Source organism: Coturnix japonica, chromosome 25 (genome assembly GCF_001577835.2).
Source record: "Coturnix japonica isolate 7356 chromosome 25, Coturnix japonica 2.1, whole genome shotgun sequence".
Classification (NCBI taxonomy): domain Eukaryota; kingdom Metazoa; phylum Chordata; class Aves; order Galliformes; family Phasianidae; genus Coturnix; species Coturnix japonica.
In genome coordinates, this window is record NC_029540.1 from 914,776 (window position 1) to 927,373 (window position 12,598).

The 12,598-nt window shown below is 46.9% G+C and overlaps 1 protein-coding gene across 1 annotated transcript; it reads right to left on the reverse strand.

The window, feature by feature from the left end:
• Nucleotides 1-1,801: 1,801 nt before the first annotated feature.
• LOC107324365 (protein TsetseEP-like) lies at nt 1,802-5,741 on the reverse strand. The gene is made up of 2 exons (XM_015884339.1): nt 5,641-5,741; nt 1,802-3,737 (listed from the first exon to the last, which is right to left on the reverse strand). Exon 2 carries the CDS (start codon nt 3,714-3,716, stop codon nt 2,781-2,783), a length of 936 nt encoding a protein of 311 aa, XP_015739825.1. The 5' UTR covers nt 3,717-3,737; nt 5,641-5,741; the 3' UTR covers nt 1,802-2,780.
• Nucleotides 5,742-12,598: the final 6,857 nt, after the last annotated feature.

Consider the following 12,598-nt stretch of genomic DNA (forward strand, 5'->3'; position numbering starts at 1 on the left):
ACAGCTTTGTTAAGGCAGTGCTTTCCTCCTGCATTCTCTTCTGCTTCCATACAGTTATACCCTGGGGCCTCAGCAGAGCTCCATAGAGCCCAGAAATAAAGTATGGGGAAGCTACGACAGACTGGAGTCACCAACACAGGGTTGGTTTGAACAGCCTCATCCTGAGGGATTTCCAAGTTTTTGTTGGTTTGGGGTTTATTTCCATGCTTTTTGTTTTTAGAATTAACTTTTAAAGGCTCCTCATTGCTAGCTTTGGATCAAGGCTAACAAAGTGACTGAAGCTACAATACCCAGATAGACAACTGTGTAGGGCTCAAAGTAACCAGAAGGTCACTTTGCTTTTCTTCCAGGCTCAGCAGAGATGTCTTCCCACCAGCAGAAGCAGCAGCAACAAATACCAGCCCAGTGCCAGCAGAAGTGTCCCCCAAAGGGTGTGGAGCAATGCCAGGCCCCCAAAGGACAGACCAAATGCCCTGTGAAGAGCATCCCACAGCAGCAGCAGCAGCAGCAGTGCCCCAAGCAGAAGTAGAGCTCCCAGCAGCGGCCACAAAGGGCTGTTGAAGATGCAAATGCATCTTTCCATGCTCTCCTTCTGCTTTCCAGCTCTGCTTGAATAGCTAGAAATTTCCAAGGCACCTTCTTTGCTTGCGGAGAGCACAATGAGATGCAATTCATTATCTTGGATTTATTCATCTTCTACTGTAAAAGAGTCGTGGGGCTGTTTCCTTCTGATCTTTAATTTGGGACACGCTGCAATAAAAGTGTAATTAACCTCCTCACTTGCTTCCTGATATATATATATTTAGCTTTACTGGTGTCACTCATTATCTTTTCTATTCATTGTCAGAGTCACCTTTCAATATACATATGCATATAAGGCACACCCACAGGGGCCAATGCACATCCAAGTTTCCCATGGAGGAAATGACATTCTCAGGTCTGGATTATGAAACTTTGCAAGTTGTTTTCATCCTGAGCTGGAGCAAATCAGGCAAAACTCAGTTTCCTGCAAGGCATAATGTTCCGAAGTATATTCCTATGGGATTTATCAAAGCAATTAATCACAACTGGGAGTCCCAGATACAGCATAGCTGCAGTCGCTGGATGTTTTAACACTGAAGCTTTTGATTGCTTCGAATGATTATTTCCAATTTTAAAAGAACCAGAAACGGGATTCTGAATGTTTCTGTTTCTCGGCAGGAAATATTGGCTCAGCTAATTGATTTCCAGCCAGCTGTAAAAGAAACAACAAAGCAGAGGAGGAACATTATCACAGAGGCGGTGAATGATGTGATATTGATGCCTTGCAGTCAGACATCAGCAGGCTCTGCAAGCCAGAGGCTGCGTCTGGTGCAGCTCTGCAATCTGGCAATAGGGTTGCATGCATCCCACACCCATCCAGCAGGGCAGGGTGAGATTGCATTGCTCCTGTCTCGCCAAGGGTGGGAAATCTGTATGCTGCTGCTTTCAGCTTGCCCTGCAGATGGTGTTTGAATAGAGTAGATGGAGCAGGACATGAGTTGTGTCCTGCTTTGGAGTGGGGCATCCACTGTGGAGGTGTGTCAGTGAAATTCATTAGTGTTTCAATGAACAATTAATTAGTGTTTCAGTACAATCAGCCATCCCATGGGCTGATACAGCACAGGGTCTTTTGCAGGCACCTGCAGCGGAGCAGAAGACCCAGCATTACCCTCGTGCACCCACATTTGAGTCCCCAATCACCTGGCATTCAGCCTGAGCAACCTGCAAGCTCAGAGCCCCCATTGTCTTTGTGAGAAGAAGCTATTAAAAGTCTCATAGCTCAGTATTCAAAGTCATTTTTATTGTCCGCTTTCACAGTGAAATAAATCCTGGATACAACATCAGCCTAAAACAATTAGGGTGAAGCACCGAACACATATGCAAGAGCAGTGTGTGGTGAAACATGTTGCAGGGTGTAACTCAGACCGTGTTCGTCGCCTCCTTCATCCTGTCTGACAGCTAGAAGCTGTGCCGGGGGTTAATCCATTTCAAAACACGTCTGGGTTGCATTTAATTACCTATACCTTTTCCATGAATACTTTCAGCTCGGGCTGCTCCTGACACATCTTAGCAAATCTGAGGTGAGCTCTCTCAGGAAAGCACTGATGACAATTAGTTTAGCAAAGCAGATAATTAAGAGGTGATGTCAAAATCTATCCCTTTCCTCTAGCCCAGTGGGGTTTTTTTCTTGCATTCAGCAGTGTGGATTCGTGGTTCAGTAAGCCTTGGTGCCACCAACCAGAACCCCTCAGCTGCAGCTTTAGTGGTAACCTCAGATCCTATTAGCGATAGGCAAAGCCCTAAATGTGAGGTGGGAGTTTGTGTTGGCGTGCAGGGAGCTGGGGAGGGATGTGTGGGAACCAGGAGGCAGCGTGCAGGTCTGCAGGATGCATTGACTCATAGGGTGAAGGTGGAATAATTGGCATGATGAGCCCTGGCTGCAGCCCACCATCATACTCTTCAGTTTCTCTCTGGATGATTGAATGATTGGGAGATGGCAGAGATTCAGGTTGCTGGAAAGCCAAGTGCTCATGCCTGCACCACCACTGGGAGCCTTCCTATCTATGGCAGCCCTGACGTGTCAGGTAGCATCTGGCTGTTAGTGGGGATAATGTGAGCATTAGTGGGGGGAGCTGGGAGCTGCGCTTAACAGAACTTCTGCAGTGGGTAAAAGGGCTTTGGAAAACGACCTGTGTGAGATATGGGGAGAGATTTTGCATCCTGCTTTTCTCTTTGGGGCTTCCTTTGCCACCTGCAAGTTATTTCTGTTTCAGTGGCCACGGGCTGGGCTGCTTCACCTGCTGCTGCTCAAGGGGAGGATGCTTCTCAGGAAGGGAGCTCTGCTCTGGCTCGGGTGCAGGGATTGGCACAGGGACCTCTTTGCACTCCTGCTTCTCCTGGGGACAAGGTACAGGGTCAGGGGTTTGGACAGGGGCCACTACTGGGATCTCTTTGCACTCCTGCTTCTCTGTAGGGCATGGGGTGGGCACAGGGACCTCCTTGGATTCCTGCTTCTCCTGAAGGCAAGGTGCAGGCTCGGGGTTTTGGACAGGGACTGGCACTGGGATCTCTTTGCACTCCTGCTTCTCTTGGGGACATGGTGCAGGTTCAGGCTCTTGAACAGGTTCTGGCACAGGGACCTCCTTGCATTCCTGCTTCTCCTGGGGACAGGGTACAGGCTCAGGATTTTGGACAGGGACCTCTTTGTGCTCCTGCTTCTCCTGAGGACACTTTGCAGGTTCAGGGACTTCCACGGGGATCTCCTTGCACTCCTGCTTCTGCTGGGGGGCAGCTTCAGGGCAGACAGCAAGGACTGGCTCTGGCAGCTCTTTGCATGCTGACTTCTCTTGGGAGCACGCAACAGGCTCAGGCTGTGATACGGGAGGGAAAGTTGCTGGTAGTTTGCTTTGCTGCTGCTTTTGCTGCTCCTGGGGTGGGCACTCAGGTATCACAACTGCTGGTGCTTCTCCCTTGCCTGGTTCCACTGATGGTGCTGGCAATGGCTCTGTTTCTTCTGGATACTCCACCACTACGACTGCAGTCACTTCTGCGACCTGGGCTTCAGATTGGTGCTGCTGAGGGCATGGGACAGGCTCAGCGCAGGGCTCTGGCTCTTGATTTTGCTTTGAAATCGTTTCGCCAAGGCCAGGTGGGAGAATGATTTCCTGCTTGCATTGCATCTGGTTCAAAGACATCTTTGCAGGAAACAAGATTATCTGAAAGAAACGTCAGTGTTATTGTGTCTGCCGAACAAACTGCATTGGGAGAAGAGTGAAACAATTATGAGAAACATTAATCATCTGCAAGACTAACGTTCTCTTAGCTTGCCCTTGGTTACCCAAGGCAGGTTGGCTCAGGAGGAATTATGATTTGCTCTTTCTTTTTCATCCTGTCTCTGACTCTGCCTTATCTTGTTCCTCTGTTCAGCTCTGCAGTGTGGGACAGCCCTGTCAGGTCTAGCAGAGGTAGAATCACTCCTTTGAAATCGGAGCTGATTTACACTTCAGAGCTCTTCCTCCTGTTGCTTTGCTCTTCCCAACGTGTTAACTCCCTTTCATTTCTTTCCTGGGGGACTGACAAGAGGAGCTGGCAAATAACAGACCTGCTGGATTGATAGCGGTTTCAGAAAGTCAAAATAATGGTAAAAAAATAACCTGCTAAAGACAAGCATTTAAAAAACAACTGTGCATCAGAATATAAAAACTATAGATCTGAGTCTAACTGAATGTCCTGCAATGACAGAACTGAAATCATCTACTTTGTTTGCCCCTATTTAAAATAGTTTCCAGATGTTTCTTGGGATTAAGGCCTCAGGGTGGACCTCCCCATTAAATAACATCTTTGTGTAGCACTGGGAGCCTTAGAGGTGCCCGTGTCATGGGTCAGCTCCACCTCAGTGCTATCACTCACTTCATGGTGACGTAATGGACCAAGGCTGCAGTGTCACAGTCCTTCCAACTGCCATGGAAAGAATTAGTGGTGATGCTGCCCTACATTTCTAGACTATCATCACTAATAATACGTGTAGTTTGCATGAATCAGGATAATCAAAAGGGATTTCTTCTCCCAGGATGTGCAATGTGCCATATGGGTTATCCTAAGGTTTATATGAAACTCCCTCCCTTTGGTGCACTGCTGAAGAAGGACCAGGCTTGGCTGCCTGATGTTGAGGCTCTGGCAAATCCCATGCTGCTCTTTTGCTAAAGGCAATCTAAGGACACAAAGAAAAGGTTAAAATCATGGAAGCATGAATTGGATGGAAGTGTTGTTTTAAAGCCCCACCAAAAAGGACTGGAGTCAATACAGATCAAGTGTGTGCCCAAGTGTTCTCCCTTCCCATGGCACCTGCCTTGCTCAGCTCTCATCTTCAGAACACATCACTGCTCTCTTCCCCATCCTCCCACATCATCCAGATCACTATCTGATGCCCTTACTATTTCCTTGCTGCCTTAGTGGTGGTCAGCCCTTAAATGAGGTCTAGAGGAGGTAGAGTCAAGCTTGACCCCTTCCAGGAGCACAGCTAAATTACTCTCACTTGTGCTCCCACAGCTGACCTGACACTTGCCTCAGCTGATTAATCAGAGGTTCAGGCTGTGATTACCAATTTCCCATACAGCATCTTAAGCCATGGATGGCAGAGCACAGGAGAAGTATTTTCTCCCTTCTGCTCTATCAGCCGCTCATACTCACGTCTGTCTTTTGAGTAAATAATTACTCAATGAAATTAAAGTTATAAAAACTACCATAAATAACAGTATCATACAAGATGGGTTTGAAAGGAACTTCAATAGACCGTTTAGACCTTCCCTTTCCCTGAAGGCAGAATCAGTTACATATAAACCAACATAATTTTATCTAATTTCTTCAGAAAGAATCTAATTTAGCACTTAAGTATCCCTGAATTTAAATGCTATCTGAACTTGCCTTGCAGAGCCATGCCCAGACTGCTGGTCCAACCCCAATACTCACAGTTTCTCTCCTTTGGGAGAATCTTTTGCATGCTCAAAGTTACCAAATAAAGCACATCTTTAAAGAGCCTGCCTACATTAAACCTCTGTGAGATTCTAGCTAGCATTAAATCATAAGCATCACAAGAAGGATCAGTATTCAGTGACTTACCCAACCAGTCAACGGGGAGAAGTGCAAAGTCGAATGGATGGAGCAGCGTGGAGATTTGGGAACTTTTATATGGTTTCAAAGCCCTGCCTTCTGGGGATGAGTCCTCCAGGTAATGAGCTCACTCTTTCACAACTGCCGTTGTGTGTTTCCTCCACAGACTTGTTTTACACGTAGGCAGTGTGAAGAGACAGCTTTTTTTTGTGCGTGTGTGCAGAACCCCTTTTAATCCTTTTTCTGGCTGATCTGAGCCAACAGAAAACTTTCTCTGCGAATAAAGGTCGTTGCCTTTAGTTAACATTGTCACTGCAGACCCACTGAGGTCTTCCATGCCTGCTAATGGTCTTGCTCCCATTTCTTTGGATGCATTTGTGGCTTAAGACCTGGGGACCGTTCCTATTCTCGACATCTGCCACCTCTTTTTCATCAGTGAATTCTCTAAAGTGATTTCCTAGTCATTCTATCAGCTCATGATGGATGGGTTTATTTTTTTCCCATTAAGATCTTCATAGCTTTCATTCTTCCTTCATTTCAGAGCACATTATTTCGAATGCATGTTGTCATCCATGGTGTGGTTCCCAGCTAGCAAACATGACAGAAGAGGGACCTGAGTATATCTTCATCTACCATATGAAGAGTAAAGGGACTTTTAAGAGCATATGAGATTTATCACACTGGGATAGAATCAGGACATCACGCTGGTTTGGGTGCTAGAATGGCATTTGAAAAGAAAGTTTCAATAAAACAGTGAGGTGAAGGGAGTTTGGAGTGCACACAGTGTATTCTTGGAGCATAATTCCACATTCAAAGTATATGAAGTGAAAATAGCTCACTGATTATTACCCTCAGATCTCATACAACTGTTAATATACAATCAGATCATCCTCACTGTTGAGGGTAGGGGCAGTTTGATCCCACACAGAGGTGAATTTCATCACATTTGGTCGTCTCTGGTCTATCTTTGTCTCCATGGTTTTACCAGAGCATCTTATCACAGCATGCACTGCAGATACAATCATTGCAACAGGCTGAGCTGGTACCTGACATCGCTGGGGCTCTCAGTGCAAACTTGCTGGCTCCAGCTGTGGTGTAACTTCCTTTGCTGATAATCATTTAGCAACTGAAGCACAGAACACCTGAACTTTAGACCACGCATCATCTTCTGCCATAGCGTCACTTCACCCATGCAACTTCCTTTCTTGCCTCACTGCAGGTGGGGCTGACATGGTGCCTGGTTGGCTCTGGAACCTGCTGAGTTTTGGATGGTCCCAGCTTGAGATCTACCTGCATCTGAAGCCTCACCCATGCTCTGCTGGCACAAATTGCAGCCATGGCCCTACTGAAGTCAGGAGGCAAAACGCTTTCCAGCCACAGATAATCTGTCTGTCTGCTTTCTAGGTAGCATCAGGCTTCGTGGTTGTCAGAACCATTTGGCTGAGGTTGCTTTAGGACTACAGGCCCTTCAAAGCAGGGCTACAGGAATACAGCAAAGGGGAATAAAACCCTAAACCCCAAATGTTATAATGCACTTTTTGGCCTGGAGAGGACAGAGCAGCTGTGTTCAGATGGAGACAGCACATCTCATTAGGTCAAATATTGCAATGGAGAAAAGCAAACGTGCAGGTTCAGGCTGGAGCCTCAGTAACCTTTGTTACAGCTATTGAGGAGAGAGAAACAGGGCACGTAGCACCTGTGTCCATCACTGAGGCAAAGGCAGCTACAGGTGCAACCACAACAGCCTTGTATTGAGACACTGCTTTCATTTAAGCAAGCAGTCATCTTTCGGGAATATACATCCAATTTGGGTGCCAATTTTCCAGCCTCAGCTTGCAACATTCCGTGAGTAAAGAAAATCACTTTCCATAGCTGGAGGGGAGACGACCTGTGCCGTGTCTGCAGACCAGGCGAGGCCGTCCTGACCTTCCGCCCTGGTTTGGATCCAGCTCTATAGAGACTCCAGGAGGTCACTTCACATCCACAGCAGCAACCTCAGCAGAAAAAATGGTGGTAATTATCATTGGAGAGGCTCTGAACTCAGCCTGTGGATAAGGAGTGAATGTTTTTTTCACACCGTAGCAGGATAATTGCTTTCCCCTTCCATGTGAATTGCACAAAGGCTATTTTTAGAGGCAAATGCCATATGCAGTGAAACCTGCCTTGCTCAAACCTCTGGGGAGCTACGGGAGAAACGTGCATCAAGGAAAGTGGCTTGGCAGCCAATGTGGGCTCAGCTCCCGCCTGGCGGAGCCCTGGCTCTGCTCCTGCTGATCCCAGCTCCACACCACTAATTCTAGGCAATGAAACACCACAGGTGATAGAAGTGTGCTGAGCCCACCCTTTTTCCTAGACAGAAGCTGCCATTGAAGGTTCAACTCAGCTCGTGGAAGTGCTGAGCTACCCTCAGCCCTACAGTGGCTTTACAAGTGCTAATAACATCATTAATTACTCAGGTCCCCAGGAGTCTAAGATAGCTGGAAGGGTGCACAGCAGTTACACTAGCAGCTCCAAATGGAGGTCTGAATGTGTCAGATACACCTTAGACATGTCTCAGTACCTTGATGATTCCTGCTGCTATACTACTTCATTTGGAAAGCAAGGAGGAGCTTTCTTAGAAGCACAGAACACTACAGAGCACCTCAGCTCAGGAGGTGAAGCGTGACCCTCCCCTCACATCCTCAAGGGTGCTCTTTGATTTCTATCTATGCAGGGCTTGGAACCTTTGTGCACAGAGAAAATGACCTGTAGAAGCTGTTGCTCTCCTGGATTTCACATCTTGGTGTGATTCATGAGCTGCTCAACTGGATCTCCCAACATCAGGGCTCACCCTGATGGCTTAATTAGACACTGTTTCGTTAACACCCCATCTTGTTCTTTATTGTTGTGCCTGTCATCACTTCAGGGTGGACACCTCGATTAGCTCATCTCATGAGACAAAAGACTTAATTACCAGTTACTGAGTTTCCTAGTATTGGTCTGTCTGCTGCCACCCCAGTAACTGAACCATCAGCAGACTATATCTCCCCCCATGTCCCACAGGGATGGCCATGCAGTCTGCACGTGGCTTTTTATTCCCTCTGCCTGTTATTCCCTGAGAGACTCCTCTCATTTTTGTTGCTGGAAAGCAGCACCCAAGCTCCCCAGGATTACTTTAACAGCTCTCAAGAGACAGACATGGCTGTAGCACTGAATTGTCTGTGACTCCACATCCAGAGCTCTAAAAGCTCTTCTATAAATCCACCAAACGTTCATTTTCAAGCTTTTTCTATATCTTACTTCCAGTTCTCTTAGATGACAGCCAATTCCAGAGCCCCCTGCACTGCCTTTTGGATGCCTAATTCCCAGCCTAAATGTATTTCTAACCACTGGTGCAGAACTGCTCTGCTTCTCAAGTACAACACATTGCCTCATTGAAAACCCATTGGGCACAACAGAAACACTTTCCAGGCAGTCAGCACATCAAAGAGACTAATTCTCAATTGCTTCATTCATGCACCGGTGCTCAGGAGTGGACTTGTTGGAGCTAAGCCTGCCTATTCTGGCCTAGGCAGGAGGATTTGCAAACTGCAAAGCAGAACAAGCTCCAGGGGTCACCCTGAGTTTGTGCTCAGCTTTGCAGCCCTGTTGGTGGGGAACAGAGAGCAGTTGGGGTGCAAACACAGTTTCCTGTGCTTGTGGGGAGGGGATGAGGTGGTGAAATGGCATCTGCACACAGGCAGTTGTTTGCTGCATTGGGGAGCATTGCTTGCCTTTGGATTAAGGTTGCTTTATGCTTCCAAATAGAGTCAGGAAAGACTTTGAATGTCCCTGATGTTCAGCCACTGCCTTTGCTGCCTGAACTGCATTTGTTGTTATTTCTGGCGAGACTGAAGCTATAGGGCATTAAATGAGAGCATCTGAAATGTATCAGAACAAGAAGGAGCTCCCAGGCTTCAGGTGCAGCCAACACTTCAGCTGCTCCAATACAGAATGCTGGAGAAAGGGGAGCATTCACTCCCAAAGGCCAAAAGGAAGAACCTGTGCTAGAGCCTTCCTGGGAAGCTGAGCTTTTCTGACACTCTTCCCCTACATTTGCATTGATTCATTGCTTAGCTGATGGGAGGGAAGGGGAAGGGGAAGGGGAAGTGGGAGGGAAGGGGAAGGGGAAGGGAAAGGGAAAGGGAAAGGGAAAGGGAAAGGGAAAGGGAAAGGGAAAGGGAAAGGGAAAGGGAAAGGAAGGGAAAGGAAGGGAAAGGAAGGGAAAGGAAGGGAAAGGAAGGGAAAGGAAGGGAAAGGAAGGGAAAGGAAGGGAAAGGAAGGGAAAGGGAAGGGAAGGGCAAGGGCAAATCCCAGAGCAGCAAAGGTGGGTCTGGGGCTGCAAACCAACACTAAAATGGCTGAGTCCTGGAAAGGGATCATCCAACAACATCTGGATGGTGGAAAGAACCAGAGCAAGTGAAAATACTATCAGATGCTGGTAGCAGCAACATCCCAGCTTCTCTTGCACTAGAAGCCCAACTGGTGTAGCTAATGGATGTAGTACTAGGGGCAGTGTTGGAGCTTCAAGTCACCAGAGCTATTGCAATCATGCTGTCAGACTTTCTGCAGAGGTTGACCTCATGGAGTCTGGTGGCAACCAGAACAAAGAGGTGCACTGGGGCTGCTAATTGCAAAACAGCAAGAGTTCATTAAGTAATAAGAAGCTTTTAAAAGACAGTAAGGAGTCTAAGAGAAGAAGGTTTCTTTCTAATGCATGATGGGGGTTGTATTTTGCCTTCAGCACTGTTAAATCATTGAAACAGCTATGCTGCAATTTTACAGCTTGCTGGGCTAATAATATGCTAAGTTTTATTATCTGCAGCTTGTATGCTGCTATCTAATTACAAGTCTGATACAATAAAAATATGCCACGTCTGCTTGTTTTCTTCTTTTTTCCCTATTCTTCACCTTCTCCTCACTGTGAAGCCCACAGCATTCAGCCTGGCATCTGTTTTGTGTTGTTTGCACACATACATGCAAGCAGCTGGAATGGGGACAGGAGGCTTCAGGTGGGCCCAAGGATGCATCAGTGGCTTTGGTTCAATAGCTGCACTGTTTTGGTGCCATGAAGAGCATTCAGACTTGACGGTGCTCTGATGCAAAGGCAGCAAACTGGGGCTGAGCTCACAAGCTGCCAGGTCAAGCAGATTCTTTTCTTCTTGGACAGCAGAGGGCACAGGGAAATGCATTCCAAGCTGCTGTTTAATTGTGCAAAGCTGCTGCAAGAGGTGTTTGCATGTGTGGATGCTGCACTCTAGTGGCGTGTAGGGCTTTGAGGATGAGGCCATCCCAACCCTATGCAGCACTGACTATAACCAGTGATTGGCACTTGAGGGTTTTGAGGTGTTAAGCAGAACTTGTCCATGCTGGTAGTCCTACAAATCTTTTCTTCAAGGAACTGATCTCTCATTTGCCTCTGCTGTAGCCCCATATGCACAGTGTCCTTTACTAAGTGCTGTTTTACTGCTGAGCAGCTCCCTGCTGTAGCTCCATCCTGCTTTACAACTCTCGCTAATCACCTTTTTCTTGTTAAACTTAATGGAGCAAGGCTCATTTTATGCTGCCTGAGATTTCAGCCTGGTGTCTCGAATCACATGTAGCCTCTTTATCTTATTTCTTCTATCTTCTTTTCTTGCCTGCTTGCTCTTCAAACTGTGTTTCTATATCTGGAGCAGGCCAGGAGCTGTGCATTCCTGGGGCATTACCTCATGCATCCAAATGTGTGATGGTGCTGCTTTGCATTCTTGGCTTATTAAAGGGATGGTTGTGGTTTCCCAGCGTCTCCCCTGGCAGCTCCTCCAGGAGGTTTTTCATCTTCTCTCTTCATGGGAAGATGCCTTGGCCCTATTCTAACTTAATTTTCCACCTTCATCTCACGCTGTTGCCCATACTGAGACAGGTACATTAAGAAGAGCCCAGTAGGTTCCCATAGATGCTGGGAGGAGATGGATCCTATTGCAGTGTGAGTAGGTGACAACAGAAGCACACATTTTTGACAGGCATCATCGTGTGAGAGTGAAATGCTCATTCAAATGCTGTGCAGTGAAAGTTTGAGTATCCCTGCTGCCAGAATTAAAATGGAGCCTCATTGGTTTTTCTTCCTTTGAGTCTACAGCTTCAGAGTGCGCTGAGAAAGTGGATTTAGATGCATATTTGTGTAGATATTATGGGCTATGGACATAAAAGACAAGTTGTTATTGGGATCTGCTAATTAAATTTGCCACAGCTTTCAATGAGTTAGGCAGGTGCTCATAGTTTGCATCCAGGTGTTGAATGAAATAAGGGTTTGTTTGAAGGCCAGGGCAATGCCTGCACCCAGACTAGAGTAAAACTAATAAGAATGTGAATTGCTCACCTCAGCAACAGGGAGGATCAGACCTGCAAGCTTTGGAGTTGAAAAGCAGTGAGGACTTATGGCTTTGGATCAAAGAATGGGTTTCCATGGGAGGGATGCCACAACAAAGCCACACTGCTTGTGGTTCAGCTAACGATGAGCACACTCAGTGCTGGAGATGCCAATGGTGAAGGGAGCATTTCATTCCCTGTGATTCTTGCCCAGTGAAATCCAATTTTTCACCCACGAATAAACCTTGAGAACCACTTTCAATGCTGCCCAAAATAATTGCTAGGCTTTCATATTCGGTTGCATTATGAAACCTTTTACATCTTTCCTGGCCTCAATAATCATATGGGAGGGCTATTTCTGTAGCTCACAACAAACTGAGGCTCTAATGAGTGTGTTCAGGAGCTGCTCCCCTTGGGGTGGGCTCCATCTCCCCCAGTGCTCAATGCTGGTGTGGCTCAGCACTGCTCTGTTCCAATCCCCCCATCTCTACATGGAGCCAGTGGGGGGGAAAGTGTCTCTTTATGGGATGCTTAATGGGTCAAAATGCACATGAAAGCATTGATTGGATCTTCAGCGACTTGAGAAAATTAATATCCCCAT